Below are 15,340 nucleotides of genomic sequence, written 5' to 3'. Positions count from 1 at the left end.
CCAGGCCTCCCTGTCCATCACCAACTCCCGGAGTTCACTCAGACTCACATCCATCAAGTTGGTGATGCCATCCAGCCATCTCATCCTCTGTCGTCCCCTTCTCCTCCTGCCCCCAATCCCTCCCAGTATCAGAGTCTTCTCCAATGAGTCAACTCTTCTCATGAGGTGACCAAAGTACTGGAGTTTCAGATTTAGCATCATTCCTTCCAAAGAAATCCCAGGGCTGATCTCCTTTAGAATGGACTGGTTGGATCTCCTTGCAGTCCAAGGGACTCTCAAGAATCTTCTCCAACACCACAGTTCAAAAGCATCAATTCTTCGGCACTCAGCCTTCTTCACAGTCCAACTCTCACATCCATACATGACCACAGGAAAAACCATAGCCTTGACTAGATGAACCTTTGTTGGCAAAGTAATGTCTCTGCTTTAGAATATGCTATCTAAGTTGGTCATAACTTTCCTTCCAAGGAGTAAGCATGTTTTAATTTCATGGCTGCAGTCACCATCTGCAGTGATTTTGGAGCCCAGAAAAATAAAGTCTGACACTGTTTCCACTGTTTCCCCATCTATTTCCCATGAAGTGATGGGACCAGATGCCATGATAAATAGTTTACTGTATATTGAGAAAAGTTCATCAGAAATTAATGCTGATTAGGACACCTAAAAAGCAAGGGCAGCTCTACCAATATAACATGAGTAGTGACTGAAGATGAAGCACTTTATCTCTCAAAGGTTAAGGAATCATGGTAAATAAAACTCTGGAAAAAAAGGGAATATATATATATATATATATATATATATATATATATATATATATAATATACGTACATATATATTTAAAATAGTGGCTGATTCACATTGATGTATCACAGAGACCACTGCAACATATAGAACAATTATCCTCTAGTTAAAAAAAAAGAAAGAAAGAAAGAAATCTTGAAAATAATCATCAGTATGTTACTTCTGTTAAAAAAAGAAAATAGCTTTGATACTGGAATAGACAACTAAGGATGGCGTGCCTTATGAAAAATGTGAAGAAATAACCCAGTTATGTTCAACGTTGATAGTATCTCTGTTAGGACACAAGTGTGTCTCATCACACAGGAAACCCAGATTCAGAAATCTGGGTGCCAGCAGCCTGTGCATCAGGAATTACGTGATTCAATCCTGGCTGTGGGGAGAGCTCACATGTCTGTTGGGGTCCTTTAATAGACCGGAACCTGGTGGTCCAGAGGCGACAATAAGAAAGTGAAAGAGAGAAAGAGGCTGATACTCCCTGGTTTACGCAGAAAACCAATAAAGTCCTTGACACAGGACTTGCATCTCTCACGAAGGCACTGGGTGCCCTCTCGAGGGGGGTGAAGGCACAGGGTGCCTTCTCGAGAAAGTCTTAGAAGCCTGGGCAGGAGATTGAGCAAGACGAGTCTCTGAGCTCCAAGGAATCGGCCGAGGAAAGAGAGAGAGAGAGAGAGAGAGAGAGAGAGAGAGAGAGAGAGGAGAGAGAGAGGAGAGAGAGGAGAGAAAGAAAGAAAGAAAGACATGGGGACCGAAGCTCTGATGGAGCAAAGGTGCTTTAATGATTTTTCTGTGAGTATATATAGGCTGTAGTACAAGAAGTTTCTTTCGTCAATGATAAAGATCAGAAAACCAAAGGTACAGTAACCGTTACCAAGGGAACAAGGGATGATGATGGTCACAAGGTCAGGAGACAATCCATATCTCAAGAAAGGGGATGGAGACTAAGCAGTTTTGTCATAAAGAGAATGTTTACTAAAGGAGATTTAAGCCTGTCTCACACAATGACCCCAGTTCCTGGGAGCAGCATGCTGTTCTGTTTAAAAAGAAACCAAGGACTTGTGAGAAACAGCAGGTAGGAATCCTGTTAAACATTCCCTGACACATGTCCATTTCCCAGGACCTTGTATTTAATTGAACGGACTTCCCCCTTACTTCCTTTACTGCTGGTCCTGCTCTTGTAAAAGCTCTTCTCTATCTGTTGATTGCATTTCAGTGTCTCTTCCAGCCCACACCAGCCTTTCTTTTTGAAAAGTAGGAAGGTTCTACAAAATATGGAGACCATCTGACATCTCACAATCTCCTGTGAGGGGCATTGGCACCTGGCTAGTAGATGCAGTATATATAGTAGGTTACTCTGAAATCATGATAATAGAAATGGTTGTCTTATAAATTCAGATTATTACTTTCAGTTTTGCTGTAGCTTATTACTTTCCCAAGCTCAAAAACAATCTCAAGCATTTTATACTGAGATATATAGTTTTCAATAGTATTATTCTCTCTGTTTTCCTTAAATTATACCTTTTAAAATGCCTTCCACAGTTACATTATGATGTTATGGTATCTTGAAGCCACTTAGTTGTTAGAAGAATATATATTTTTACACTTCCATTTAGTAAGAAAATAGTATTATATATAAATTATATGTATGGATTTGTTTCCTAATTTATAGGAACAGATGTCACAAGATAAGATGCACTTATAGCTTCATTCATACATCCAACAAATATTTATTGAGAGACCTTTAGACAGGCATAGTTGCAGATTCTAGAATCATCACAGTCATAAAAATTGATAAAGTCTCTACCATTTAGCTTAAACTCTTGTGGAGAAGATGGAAAACCAGTCAATGAATGTGTAATAAATTCTCAGTGCTGATACATGTGAAGAAGAAAATAAAGCAGAACATGAAGAGAGGCCAGCTGACAGCATTATTAATAATGGGCAATATCTGTTGATTTCTTTGTATCAACCACTACAAACTCCACACATACTGACTCATTTTATACTCTGATGCTGTTAGCAAGTACATACGTTTATTATTTCATCTTCATGTTAGTCTCATTCTCACAGTCTTAGAAAATAGTGTTTACTGGAAAACATCTTCACCTCACAAAAGCCTCAGTCCTTGTAGGCCAAAGTGGAAAACCTGAAGGAAAGTAAAAAAACAAAACAAAACAAAAAAACAGCTTAGTGATGAGATATCATCCAAATTGAGAGCAAGTGTGAGATTATTTCTTTAAAGTTAAGACATCAGTCTTATGAATGACCAATTTGATGTACAAAGATTACTAATGTCAGCACAGGAGGAAAAGTGATAAAATTTTTGCTGCTATCACACCTTTGATTAGTCCCATCACTGGGTGCAGATGTATGAATTTGTTTCATGGATAGAATACTAAGTCCTCTTCCTTGTAATGGAGGAAAGGGGGTGACTAAGCTGACATCTTCCATTTTATAATTTTCACTACAAACACTTGCATCACAATCCAAATCTTACCCTTTAGATTCTGTAAATATCAATACCATACTTAATCCTAAATCAGAATTCCTTCTTTCTGAGCTTGAACTCCATCAGGAGCATAATTCAGGATCATATTCATAGAACTACTCCAGTATTTAGGACACCATGAAAATGTTGCCCTTTCACCCCTAGTGTTTTGTTATTTGACACTGTAATTCTGGGTCCCTGCTCACTGGCCATCACTCATCAATCTGTTGGTCTCTTAATCTGAAGTATATTTACTTTTTGTTCTTTAACTTCAAGCATAGTATGGGTTTGGTTCTTATTCCATAATATTTCTCCAAAACAAATATTTGTTGAAATGACTCCTAAAAACCAGTGAATTTCAGATTATCTCTGGCAGTTAAAAGTTTGTTTTATTTAATCTTATGATTACAATTAAAAAAATTTTTTTATTGAAGGATAATTGCTTTACAGAATTTTGTGGTTTTCTCTCATATATCAACAAGAATCAGCCATAGGTACACTCATGTCCCCTCCCTCCGGAACCTCTCTCCCATCTCCCTCCCCAACCCACCCTTCAGCCTATTACAGAACCCCTGTTTGAGTTCCCTGAGTCATACGGCAAATTCCCATTAGCTATCTATTTCACATATGGTATGGTAAACTTCTATGTTACTCTCTCCATACAACTCCCCTTCTTCTTCTTACCCTCCCGCCATGTCCATAGGTCTGTTCTCTATGTCTGTTTCTCTGAAACTGGAGCCTATTACACAGAATGATTGCAATTTTTTTGGAGTAGATTAATATAAACACCACCCATACCCATGGTCTGGGGGAAATAAGGTGTTATGTTGTGTTCTGTTTTTCCTGAGTTTTCTCACTGCAAAAATTTATGATACTGAAAAAAATCCAGTTGACTGGTAAAACAGATATGGGATTAAATTTGGGAAGGAACCAAAGCCAAAGTAGGCTCCAGGTTTAATAATATATGAGGTACAGTTTGCCATTGTTTGAATTTGTATTTTTTTAAACCTTTAGCTCTTACAAAATGGTAAAGTACTGATAAGATTATATCTTTAGAGAACCATACTTCCTACAATAATTTTGTTAAAAAAATTTTTTTCCCTTAGTGTACTAACACCTAGGCAAAATATACTTTGGGAAAACTGTAAAGATCCTTTTAACTTTTCTGTTTAGATCAGATTGGGAGAAATAGCTTTATTTCTTGAGAGACTTCCTTAACTAATCCCTGGTGGGGTTTCTGGTAGATGTCCTATGACAGGGATAGGGGACACTGAGATCTTTCTGTCCTGCGTTGACTCCACCATCTTTATCAGCAAATGCTCCTTGGAAGGAGTGCTCCCCATCAGGTGGCTGTACATGTAAAAGACATAAGAAGTCCTGAGGATGTTAAAACTCTAACGTATGAGGCTTAAGTCCTTCAGTAGAAATTTGTGTAGGAAAATGTTCTTCTTTCTGTATTCACAGGTACAACTTAAAGAAACCATCGAAGGTCTTCCTGGTAAAATGGATACTGCCTTAGCAGAAACAGGAGCAAATTTGAGTGTTGGACAGAGACAACTGGTGTGTCTTGCCAGGGTTATTCTCAAGAAAAATCAGATATTGATTATTGACAAAGCCACATCGAATGTGGATCCAAGGTAAGGGGCTGAGGTCCATGAAACCTGGAATCTGAATTTTAAATGTGGTAAATGGAAAGTTCTCGATGATGCTTAAAAATGTTTTCAAGTGTTCTCTTTGTCCCAAAGATATCTCTTGATAAGATTAATTACAGAAAACAAAGAAAGAAACTAAAGCATGTTATATCGTATTAATATTATTATGAGACTTCCTAAGAGAGCAAAATTCCTAAATGTAGCTTCTGATAATTTCAAGCTTTCAAGGAAAGAATATTTCCCATTGCTTTATGAACAACGGTAAATTTGTAAGTAGACTTTCTATACTTAGTTTTTCAGAAACAAGATTAAGTCATAAAGCATTGATTTTTAAAAAACATCATTATTATATATGATATTTTTAAGTCTTAAGTCTGGTTTTCCTGTCTTTACTAACTAAACTGAACTTCTTTGATTCCAGAACTGATGAGTTAATAAAAAAAGCAATCCATGAGAAATTTGCCCAGTGCACTGTGGTAACCATCACACACAGATTGAGCACCATTATTGATAGTGACATGATAATGGTAAGAGCCTTACCTGTGGAATTTCAGTTATTTCCATTTTCGTTCAATTTTGTAAAATATCCTTCCTTGTAAAACTTTAGGAACCTCTAAAAAGTTTACATTCTCTTAATTTTTCTCCATTCCTGAAAATAACTTGGGTACTTACTTATATCCTCAGTATGTACTATTAAATAATATATCCAATAATTTCGTATTTTCATATTAAAAGTTTATTTACACTGTCATTTTTCTTAAAGAAAGTCAACCATGAAAATATTCCAAATCCAAGATAAGTCTCCATATTTCAGAGTAGTAGAACATGGTCATTTTTACTATGCCACAGTTGTTTCATTATTTTTAGATTCCTATAATCAAAAAATGAGACCTTTGGGAATTCCCTGGCTGTCCAGTCATCAGGACTTCATGCTCTCACTGCTAAGGGCCAAGGTTTGATCCCTGGTTGGAGAACTAAGATCCCACAAGCCACATGGCGTGGCAGTTTTGTTTTTTTTTTCTTTTTTGATAGCCTTTTATTTAGATTACCAGGAGGCTGTTGGCTAAAGTTGAAGAATTTCTTAGTTGTTGCTGTCAGAGGGGATTCCGTGAGAAGAAAGGGCCTGGTTTGAAAAACAAAGTATTTTCATAGAAAGCACTTAATAAAGGAAATATGTCACATAGCAATTGAAGGGCTAGAAATGTTAGAAACACAGGGTTAACCATTTTAGCAGGCAGCTACTGTGTCCTAGGACAGCTCTCCAGACCCAAGTACTCAAGAGGAGAGGCCCTAAAGAGTCAGTGCTCAGACCTGCATGGAGCAGTCACTGCCCAGGTGCTGGTGATATTTGTGAGGGAGCAGGATGGGCTGGTTCTGCACATGCTAATGGAACCTGGAATCCGGAGTCAGATCCCACTGTTGAGGTGATGCTGCAGGATTAGCAGAAACTAGATGTCTGTTTGCTCTGTGATTCCCTCTAGTGTTCCCTACTGGTTGGATCTAACAAGCCAGCTGGCCAAAAGTGAAAGTGAAAATCACTGAGTCATGTCACTTCTCTAGGTCAGAGTATTGGAGAGGGTAGCCTTTCCCTTCTCCAGGGAATTTTCCTTTCCCAACCCAGGGATTGAACCTAGGTCTCCTGGATTGCAGGCCAATACTTTACCAGCTGAGCCACAAGGGAAGCCCAGGAATACTGGAGTGGGTAGCCTATCCCTTCTCCAGGGGATATTCCCAACGCTGGAATTGAACCGAGGTCTTCTGCATTGCAGGTGGATTCTTTACCAAATAAGCTATCAGGAGCAAAGTGTTTCTGAAATGTGATTTGCAAAGAGCCAGCCTCTGCATCACAAAAGAGTATAGAAAGAAAGTTATGTCAGTACTGAGAGACTGTAGATAAACAACTAGCAAGACTCTTACATAGTAGCTCTGGACTCAGCACACAGAGCAGGCTTTAAGCTTTGGGGTTTGGATATCTGTCTAGTATCTTTTGTGCAACTTTGATTTGTTCTTTCTCCCTCAGAAATTTAGTATTTCCTTCCTTAGCTTTGTTTTCCTCCTCCCTCCCTCCCTTTTTTCTCTTTTTTTCTACTTCTCTCTCTTTTTCTTTTCCCTCTGTTGCTGAATTTCAATAAATCTTAGGATGTGGATTTATAAAATGACAAGGAAAATCATTCCTTGAGGAGAAATCTTTGGGTGCAAATAAGCCCTAAGGAATTCAAATTGTTTTCAAGCTAATTCCCAGCCTGTGGAAACAAGCTGATCTTACTCATATTACAGATGCTAACTACTGTCACAAAATCCTGCAGTATAAAGTGTTGCTGATTAGAGATAAAGTAAATAGATAAAGAGAGCTTGCACAGTGCTTTGGAGGCAGCAGAGTTAACTTTTATTTCAATGGTTTATACTAAACAGGTCAGTATATACTCAATTCAGTTCAGTTCAGTAGTTCAATTGTGTCCAACTCTTTGCCACCCCATGAACCGCAGCACACCAGGCCTCCCTGTCCATCACCAACTCCCAGAGTTTACCCAAACTCATGTCCATTGAATTGGTGATGCCATCTAACTATCTCATCCTCTGTCGTCCCCTTTTCCTGCCTTTAATCTTTCCCAACAGTATATACTAAACAGGTAATAATCAGTAATAAATGGTCAGTAATACTCAAACTTCCTTATGTCCAGGAATAATGGAGCTGTCTCTTTTGATTTCTTGAGCAGTTCCTGGAATATCACCTCCTCCCTACTCCCCATGCATTGTCAGGTGGGATCACCAGTGGGGATACTGAGTAGATACCAGACTGTCAGCACCAAAGCCATGCCTGTGGCCTCACTCCTCCGAGCTGGTCATACTTAGGAGTGAGCTCTGGAGAGGCAAACGACAAAAGTGGGGCATCTGCAACCAAAGGGATGCTCTAGGATCCAAGCAGTGTGTCTGGTCACCTGAACTAAAACATCTCAGTATTTTGTGAGGGAACTGGTGACATTCCAAGATTTTAGGACAGTCACTTTGAAATGCCAACAACTTTGTTTAGCATCAAGCATCCTTAGTCCTTTGTTTTTGTTCTTGAGTGCTAATTGGAAAAGTAACCTTTTATTTCTACTCTTTACCTGTCACTTTGTTATTCTCACGTCTCAGACTGTATTTTGCAGACTGCTCCCCAAAGGCATACTTCTTTCACAAGGAATGAATGATGCTGTGAAATTTCCCCTTTGAAACCTTTAGTGAAGCTTTAGTTAGAGACAGCAACAGAAAGATGACTTGATCTCTGGTGCGAATAAAGTCTTTGCTTCTAAATGTAGCCTGGAGATGTATTTTGGGGTTTTGGTATTACAGCATTCATGGAAGCAGCTTCCTGTTACCACCTAATTCTTATACATGCTGGCACCTTGGAATGTAGCCTCTCTAGTAGCTCAGATGGTAAAGAATCTGCCTGCAAAGCAAGAGACCTGGGTTGATCCCTGGGTCAAGAAGATCCTCTAGAGAAGGGAATGGCAACCCACTCCAGTGTTCTTGCCTGGAAAATCCCATGGACAGAAGAGCCTGGCAGACTACAGTCCATGGGGTCACAAGGAGTTGGACACAACTGAGCAACTAGTACTTTCACTTTGGAATGTATGATTGGTTAAGGAAACAGTGAAAAAGGACAGCATTTGGCAGACCTGTCAGTTGCTTAGTTCTACGTCTTTATCTATCAGTACTTGACCCATAGTTGTAAAAATCTAGTTCACAAGTACCTCCTTAATCAATCACCTTTGTTGCCGTTTTCAAAATATGTCCATTTGTTTAATGTTTTACTTACCAGTCAGTTCAGTTCACTTCAGTTGCTCAGTTGTGTCTGACTCTTTGTGACCCCCATGGACTGCAGCACGCCAGGCCTCCCTGTCCATCACCAACTCCAGGAGTTTACTCAAACTCATGTCCATTGAGTGGGTGATGTAACCTCAGATTTTTCCCTCTTTGTCAATATGTTCAACAAGTCCTTAACCTAGTTTTACAAAACAGTTTACAGCCCGGCCCTCCCCCACCTTTCTAGTTTTGTCCCTCTCTGCTCCCTCTCCTTCCTTTACAGCTAAAACCACACTGATGGTCTTTCAGGTCTCCAAATGCAGTCTTTTACATTGTGTCCCTTCTCAACTGTTGGTGGCTTAGACTAATGTCCCTGCAGTGGAAATGGTGAGATGGCTGGATTTGGGATAGTCTGTGAAGTGGAGCCAAGTCATGGACTGAACATGGGATCTGAGGGAAGAGAAGGGAAATACAAGGGTTCTCTTTGAAGCCTGTGATGATGACCTTGTTTTCCATAGTGACCTTGCCCTTCACTGTGGAGCTGACCTTCCTGCTTCTGTTTTGGGAGACCTTCAGTTTAAGGCTCTCTGGTCAAGGTCATCAGCAGTGTCACAAGGAGATCCCAGTAGGAGATGTAAATCTGGCCACTTGTTTACATTTTGGTCTCATCTGGTTGCAGCTGATGACTCCCCTGATAGGAATAGCAACAAGAGACATGCATCCTCTAGCTTCAGGGCTGGAGAATCATCCTCTGTTTTACACCCACCCCAGGTGTAAACCTTGTATTATTTTCTAGAGCTTTGGATTACCAGTCGACTTTCAATCAGCAAAAACATCATAAGCATTGTTCTTTCTCAAAACTTTGACTTTCAAGGCACCTGTTTTTCTTGATTGATTTAGAAATACAGGAATATGGGGGATGGATAAATTAGGAATTTGGGATTAATAGATACACACTACTATATATAAACAACAGGACCTACTCTATAGCACAAGTAACTATTTTCAATATCTTGTAATAACCTATAATAGACAAAAGATCTGAAAAAATATATATAATCTGTTTCTCTATATATATAAGTACAACTTAATCACTTTGCTGTATACTTGAAACGTTATAAATCAGCTATACTTCAGTTTTAAAAAAAAGTAAAAAAAAATATAGGCATATCTTGTTTTACTGCACTTCACAGATACCGACTTTTTTTTTTTTTTTTTTTTTACACATTGTATGTTTGTTACAACCCTAAGTCAAGTGGCTATTGGTGCCATTTTTTAAAAACAACATTTTCTCACCCCAAGTCTCTGTGTCACATTTTGCTAATTCTCACAATATTTCAAAGTTTTTCACTATCATTACTATTTTATGGTGATCTGTGACCAGTGAACTTTAATGTTACTACTATAACTTACTGAAGGCTCAGATGATGTTTAGCATTGTTTAGCAGTAAAATATTTTTAAATTAAGGTCTGAACATTGTTTTTTTTTTTTTTTTTAGTCACAATGCTATTACACACTTGATAGGCTACAGTGTGGTATAAACTTAACTTCTTTATGCTCTGGGAAACCAGGAAATTTATGTGACTCGTTATTGTGTTATTCACTTCATTGTGGTGTTCTGAAACTGAACCTGCAATATTTCCGAGTTTACTTTCCAAAATGCAAGTGATTATCTGTTCCAAAAGTTTTGAGGACATAAGTTAATGAGCTGTAAAGCCCAATGCTTGAGGGCAGGGAGCCAGCCTTGGGGAGTTACTGGGTAAGTGATAGATGCTGATGAAGGGCATAATCAATAGTGTTGTCCCTAGAGTCGTATATTGCCAAGTGCTTTTGTTGTTGTGCAGTCACTCAGTTGTGTCTGACTGCCAGCCCATGGACTGTAGCACTCCAGGCTTCCCTGTCCTTCACTGTCTCCCACAGTTTGTTCAAACTCATGTACATCGAGTCGGTGATGCCATCTAACCATCTCATCCTCTGTTGTCCCCTTCTCCTGTTGCCCTCAATCTTTTCCAGCATCAGGGTCTTTTCTAATGAGTCAGCTTTTTGCATCAGGTGGCCAAGCATTGGAGTTTCAGCTTCAGTATCAGTCCTTCCAACGAATATTCAGGGTTGATTTCCTTTAGGATTGACTGGTTGGATATCCTTGTTGTCCAAGGGACTCTCAAGAGTCTTCTCCAGCACCACAGTTTGAAAGCATCAATTTTTGTGCACTCAGTCTTCTTTTTGGTCAAACTCTGACATCTGTACATGACTACTGGAAAAACCATAGATTTGACTATACAGACCTTTGTCGGCAAAGTGATATCTCTGCTTTTGAACACACTGTCTAGATTTGTCATAACTTTTCTTCCAAGGAGCAAGCGTCTTTTAATTTCATGGCTGCAGTTACCATCTGCAGTGACTTTGGAGCCCCAGAAAATAAAATCTGTCATTTTTTCCATTGTTTCCCCATCTATTTGCTATGAAGTGATGGAACCAGATGCCATGATCTTAGTTTTTTGAATGTTGAGTTTTAAGCCAGTTTTTTCACTTTCTTCTTTTACTTTCACCAAGAGGTTCTTTGGTTCCTCTTTGTGTTCTGCAATTAGGGTGGTATCATCTGCATATCTGAGATTATTGATATTTCTCCCAACAATCTTGATTCTAGCTTGAGCTTCCTCCAGCCCAGCATTTCACATGATGTACTCTGCCTATTGGTTAAATAAGCAGGGTGATAATATACAACCTTGAGGTACTCCTTTCCCAATTTGGAACCAGTTTGTTGTTCCATATCCAGTTCTGACTGTTGCTTCTTGACCTGCATACAGGTTTCTCAGGAGGCAGGTAAGGTATTCTCATTTCTTTAAGAATTTTCCACAGGCGACTGATGGCTGGAAATCCAGTGGCAGCCCACTCCAGTACTCTTGCCTGGAAAATCCCATCGGCGGGGGAGCCTGGTGGGCTGCAGTCCATGGGGTCGCGAAGAGAAAAAAAAAAAAAAAGAATTTTCCACAGTTTGTTGTGATCCACACAGTCAAAAGCTTTAGTGTAGTCATTGAAGCAGAAGTAGATGTTTTTCTGGAATTCTCTTGCTTTTTCTATGATCTACTGGATATTAGCAATTTGATCTCTGGTTCCTCTGCCTTTTCTAAATCCAGCTTATACATCTGAAATTTCTTGGTTCATGTTCTGTTGAAGCCTGGCTTGGAGGATTTTGGGCATGACCTTGCTGGGATGTTAAATGAGTGCAATTGTGTGGTAGTTTGAACATTCTTTAGCATTGCCCTTATTTGAAATTGGAATGAAAACTGACCTTTTCCAGTCTGGTGGACACTGCCAAGTTGAGACATGCAAATCAAAACTACAGTGAGATCTCGTACCAGTCAGAATGATGATCATCAAAAAATCTACAAATAAATGCTAGAGAGAGTGTAGAGAAAAGGGAGCTCTCCTACGTTGTGGGTAGAATGTAAGTTTGTGCACACACTATTGAAAAACTGGAGACATTTTCCTGTTGGCCTAGTGGTAAAGAATCTGCCTTCCAATGTAGGGGACTTGGGTTCAATCCCTAGTTGGGGAACTAAAGTCCCACATGCTCCGGGTGACTAAGCCCACACGCTGCAACTACTGAGCTCGTGCATCACAATGAAGATCCCTCATGCCACAACTAAGACCCAGCACAACAACAAACAAACAAATGAAGAAAACTATGAAGCTTCCATAAGAAGCTAAAAACTGCCCCTGTGTGATCCAACAATTCCACTCCTGGGCATATACCCAGAGAAAAACACGGATACCTGCACCCCAGTGATCACTGAAACACTGTTTTCAATACTCAAGACATGGAAGCAACTTAAATGTCAGTTGACATATGAATGTATAAAGAAGATGTGATACGTATATACAATGGAATATTGTGCTGTGCTGTGCTTCATTGCTCAATTGTATCTGACTCTTTGTGACCTCATGGACTGTCGCCTGCCAGTCTCCTCTGTCCATGGGGATTTTCCAGGCAAGAATACAGCAGTGGATTTCCATGCCCTCCTTCAGGAGATTCTCCCAACCCAGAGATCAAACCCTGGTCTCCCGAATTGTAGCTAGATTCTTTACCATCTGGGCTACCAGAGAAGACCACAATGGAATATTACTTAGATATAAAAAAGAATGAAATAATGCCATTTGCAGCAACATGGATGGAGCAGGAGATGATCATATTAAACGAGGTAATTCAGACAGACAAAAACAAATATCGTGTGATATAGCTTACATGCAGAATTTTAAAAAAAAAATAAGAAAGTGATACAAATGAACTTATTTACAAAACAGAAACAAACTCACTAACATTGAGACCAGAGACCAAATTTATAGTTACCCAGGGGAGTTGTGCAGGGAGGGACAGACTGAGAGTTTGGGACTGGCATTCACATACTGCTCTATTTAAAACAGATGGCCAACAAGGACCTCCTGCATAGCATAGGAAACTCTGTTCAATGTTCTATGATGTCTTGATTGGGAAAAATTTTTGAAAAAGAATGGAAACATGTATATTGATTCACTTTGCTGTAAACCTGAAACTACCACAACATTGTTAATCAACTATATTCCAATGTAATAAAAAGTTAAAAGCAAATATACTCCCATATAAAGTAAAACTTAAAAAAAAAGAAAATGAATCAAATTATTTTGCAATAGGTCCATTTAATTTTTATGTCTAAGACAGCTACCTAGATAAACACATCTTCATTGAGCTTATGTAACTGACTGACTTATCTCACTTAATGCATTTGTCCTTAACCAGTGGAGACTGGCAAATGATTTGAGATTGGCATTCCTGGAGAGTTTCTCAGATCAAGGGATTGTTATCACACTAACTTAAATGTATGGTTCAGTTTAGTTCAACTTGGGTTACACGAAGAATGGGGAAAGAGTGAGAGATTATAGGAACATTTTCTTATAGACATAAAATGTTAAAAAATAATTCAAAATTTTACCTATTTTTCTGTACATAAAATTTAGAGTTGCTTTATGTTTATGTGTTCTGAAATACCTAGAATCTTTGACAAAACTGGTAAGCATAGAGGCTACATTGGTAAAATTCTATTCCTGGCCTTTTTTCAGTCTATGTTCCAGTGTAACTCTTGTAGCTCCTGACATGAGCTTTGACCACACTGCATTCTGTTCCTGTCAGTGCCCCCTCCTCTCTGACTACCCCTTTTCTTTTTCTTCATTTCCAACATTTGACAATAAGTTTCAAGCCTTTATCTTCAACAGTGGCTTGTTTGTCTTTCATTTTCCCTTTCATGCTCCCTCTTGCCCACAGCCATCAGGCATGTGGTCCTCCATGTCCACATCCCTAATCCTGTCAACCCTGTATCCCACTGCCTCGGCAGCTTCCCTTGCCAGCTATATCTGTTCCCTCCTTGATCTTATCCTACAGTCTTGCCAGATTACACCATTGGGCAGTCACCCTGTCATACCCTGAATTTAGTTTCCTTTGTTTTTATCTTTTAATCAGCATGTATTGTGTGCCTGATTCCTGTCATGTACAATGTCATCGCCCTGAGATGCAAAGTGAACATGGCAAACCATATAAACCTGCTCTGGAGGAGATCCCAAGCTAGTGACCAACCCTCTTGGTCCATTTGGTTGCATGTGTCTGGAATGACCACTGTCTGCCGACCCATCTCCAATTCTGCATGTTCAAGGCTATTCATTCTTCAAGGCCCAGCTCTCTGCTCTCTGTCCTCCTTGAAGCTTGTCCTCCAAACCTCTGGCCAGAAGTCATCTATTCTGTTACTCAACTCCTCCTTGTCATGCATTTTTTTTTCTTGCATTATAGACACTTAAGGATTTTCTTCTCTCTCTCCTTTCAGTATAGGCTCCCTGACATATGTGTTTTCCTCTTCTAGAGCATCGAGCATAGTGCTATCAATGCAGTTAAATATGGTGAATATTTGCTGAATAAATTTAGAAACTAATGAAAATTGACTTAAGTTTTCCTCAAGTATGTTTTGACTGTGGGCCATTTCATATTTATTGATCATGAAAGTTAAATAAAACTAGTTTTCTTTCCTTTTTTTTTTTTTTTTTTTGTGAATATATCCCAGGCACACAGTAAATAATTTGTGCCTGAGTATAATAAAATTACAGTCGAAAGGTAGACAGGATAAATGTTTATGTTCACATGCATATTTTCTTAAATTATAAACAAAGTTAATATTAGATATAATCTGTATAGAAAGATATTTTAGACTGTTGAATATTAAACTTATCATGTCTCTTATTTTACTTATGGTAAATAATTTAAAAGTGTCTTTTACTTGTAACTCACATGCAGAGGAAGTAATGAAAGTTCAGTCCTAGATTCAAATCCCAGTTCTGCCATCTGCTGATTCTACTTCCTTGGCCAAAGTATTTAACTGCACATCAGTCTTCATCTGTGTCTGGCCATGAATTTCTTGATAGACTGTCTTTCACATCTTTGAATCTCCCATTCGTAGAACAGTGCTTTGGTGATAGATATTCAGTGCTTACAGGATGGATGAATGGATAGGGAAGATGGAAGGGAAAAAGGAAGGAATAAATGGAAGAGTGGATTGATGGAAATCATGAACCTTGTTTGTCTACTCTTGAGAG

At 39.0% G+C, this 15,340-nt stretch overlaps 1 protein-coding gene across 1 annotated transcript in view; it reads left to right on the top strand.

Annotated features, from left to right (window-relative positions):
• The window catches only part of LOC147361943 (ATP-binding cassette sub-family C member 4-like), a 211,428-nt gene that overhangs the window by 174,234 nt on the left and 21,854 nt on the right, over positions 1-15,340 (top strand). Inside the window, exons 27-28 of the mRNA XM_086328429.1 lie at positions 4,751-4,923; positions 5,360-5,465. Coding sequence (XP_086184555.1) covers positions 4,751-4,923; positions 5,360-5,465 — 279 coding nt within the window. The remainder of the gene's footprint in view (positions 1-4,750; positions 4,924-5,359; positions 5,466-15,340) is intronic.

Source organism: Bos grunniens, chromosome 12, assembly GCF_055505025.1.
Source record: "Bos grunniens cultivar Pamir isolate PY7600 chromosome 12, Bosgru_T2T1.0, whole genome shotgun sequence".
NCBI lineage: Eukaryota > Metazoa > Chordata > Mammalia > Artiodactyla > Bovidae > Bos > Bos grunniens.
The sequence above is the reverse complement of the archived record's forward strand: the minus strand, read 5'-3'. Positions and strand labels throughout refer to the sequence as shown.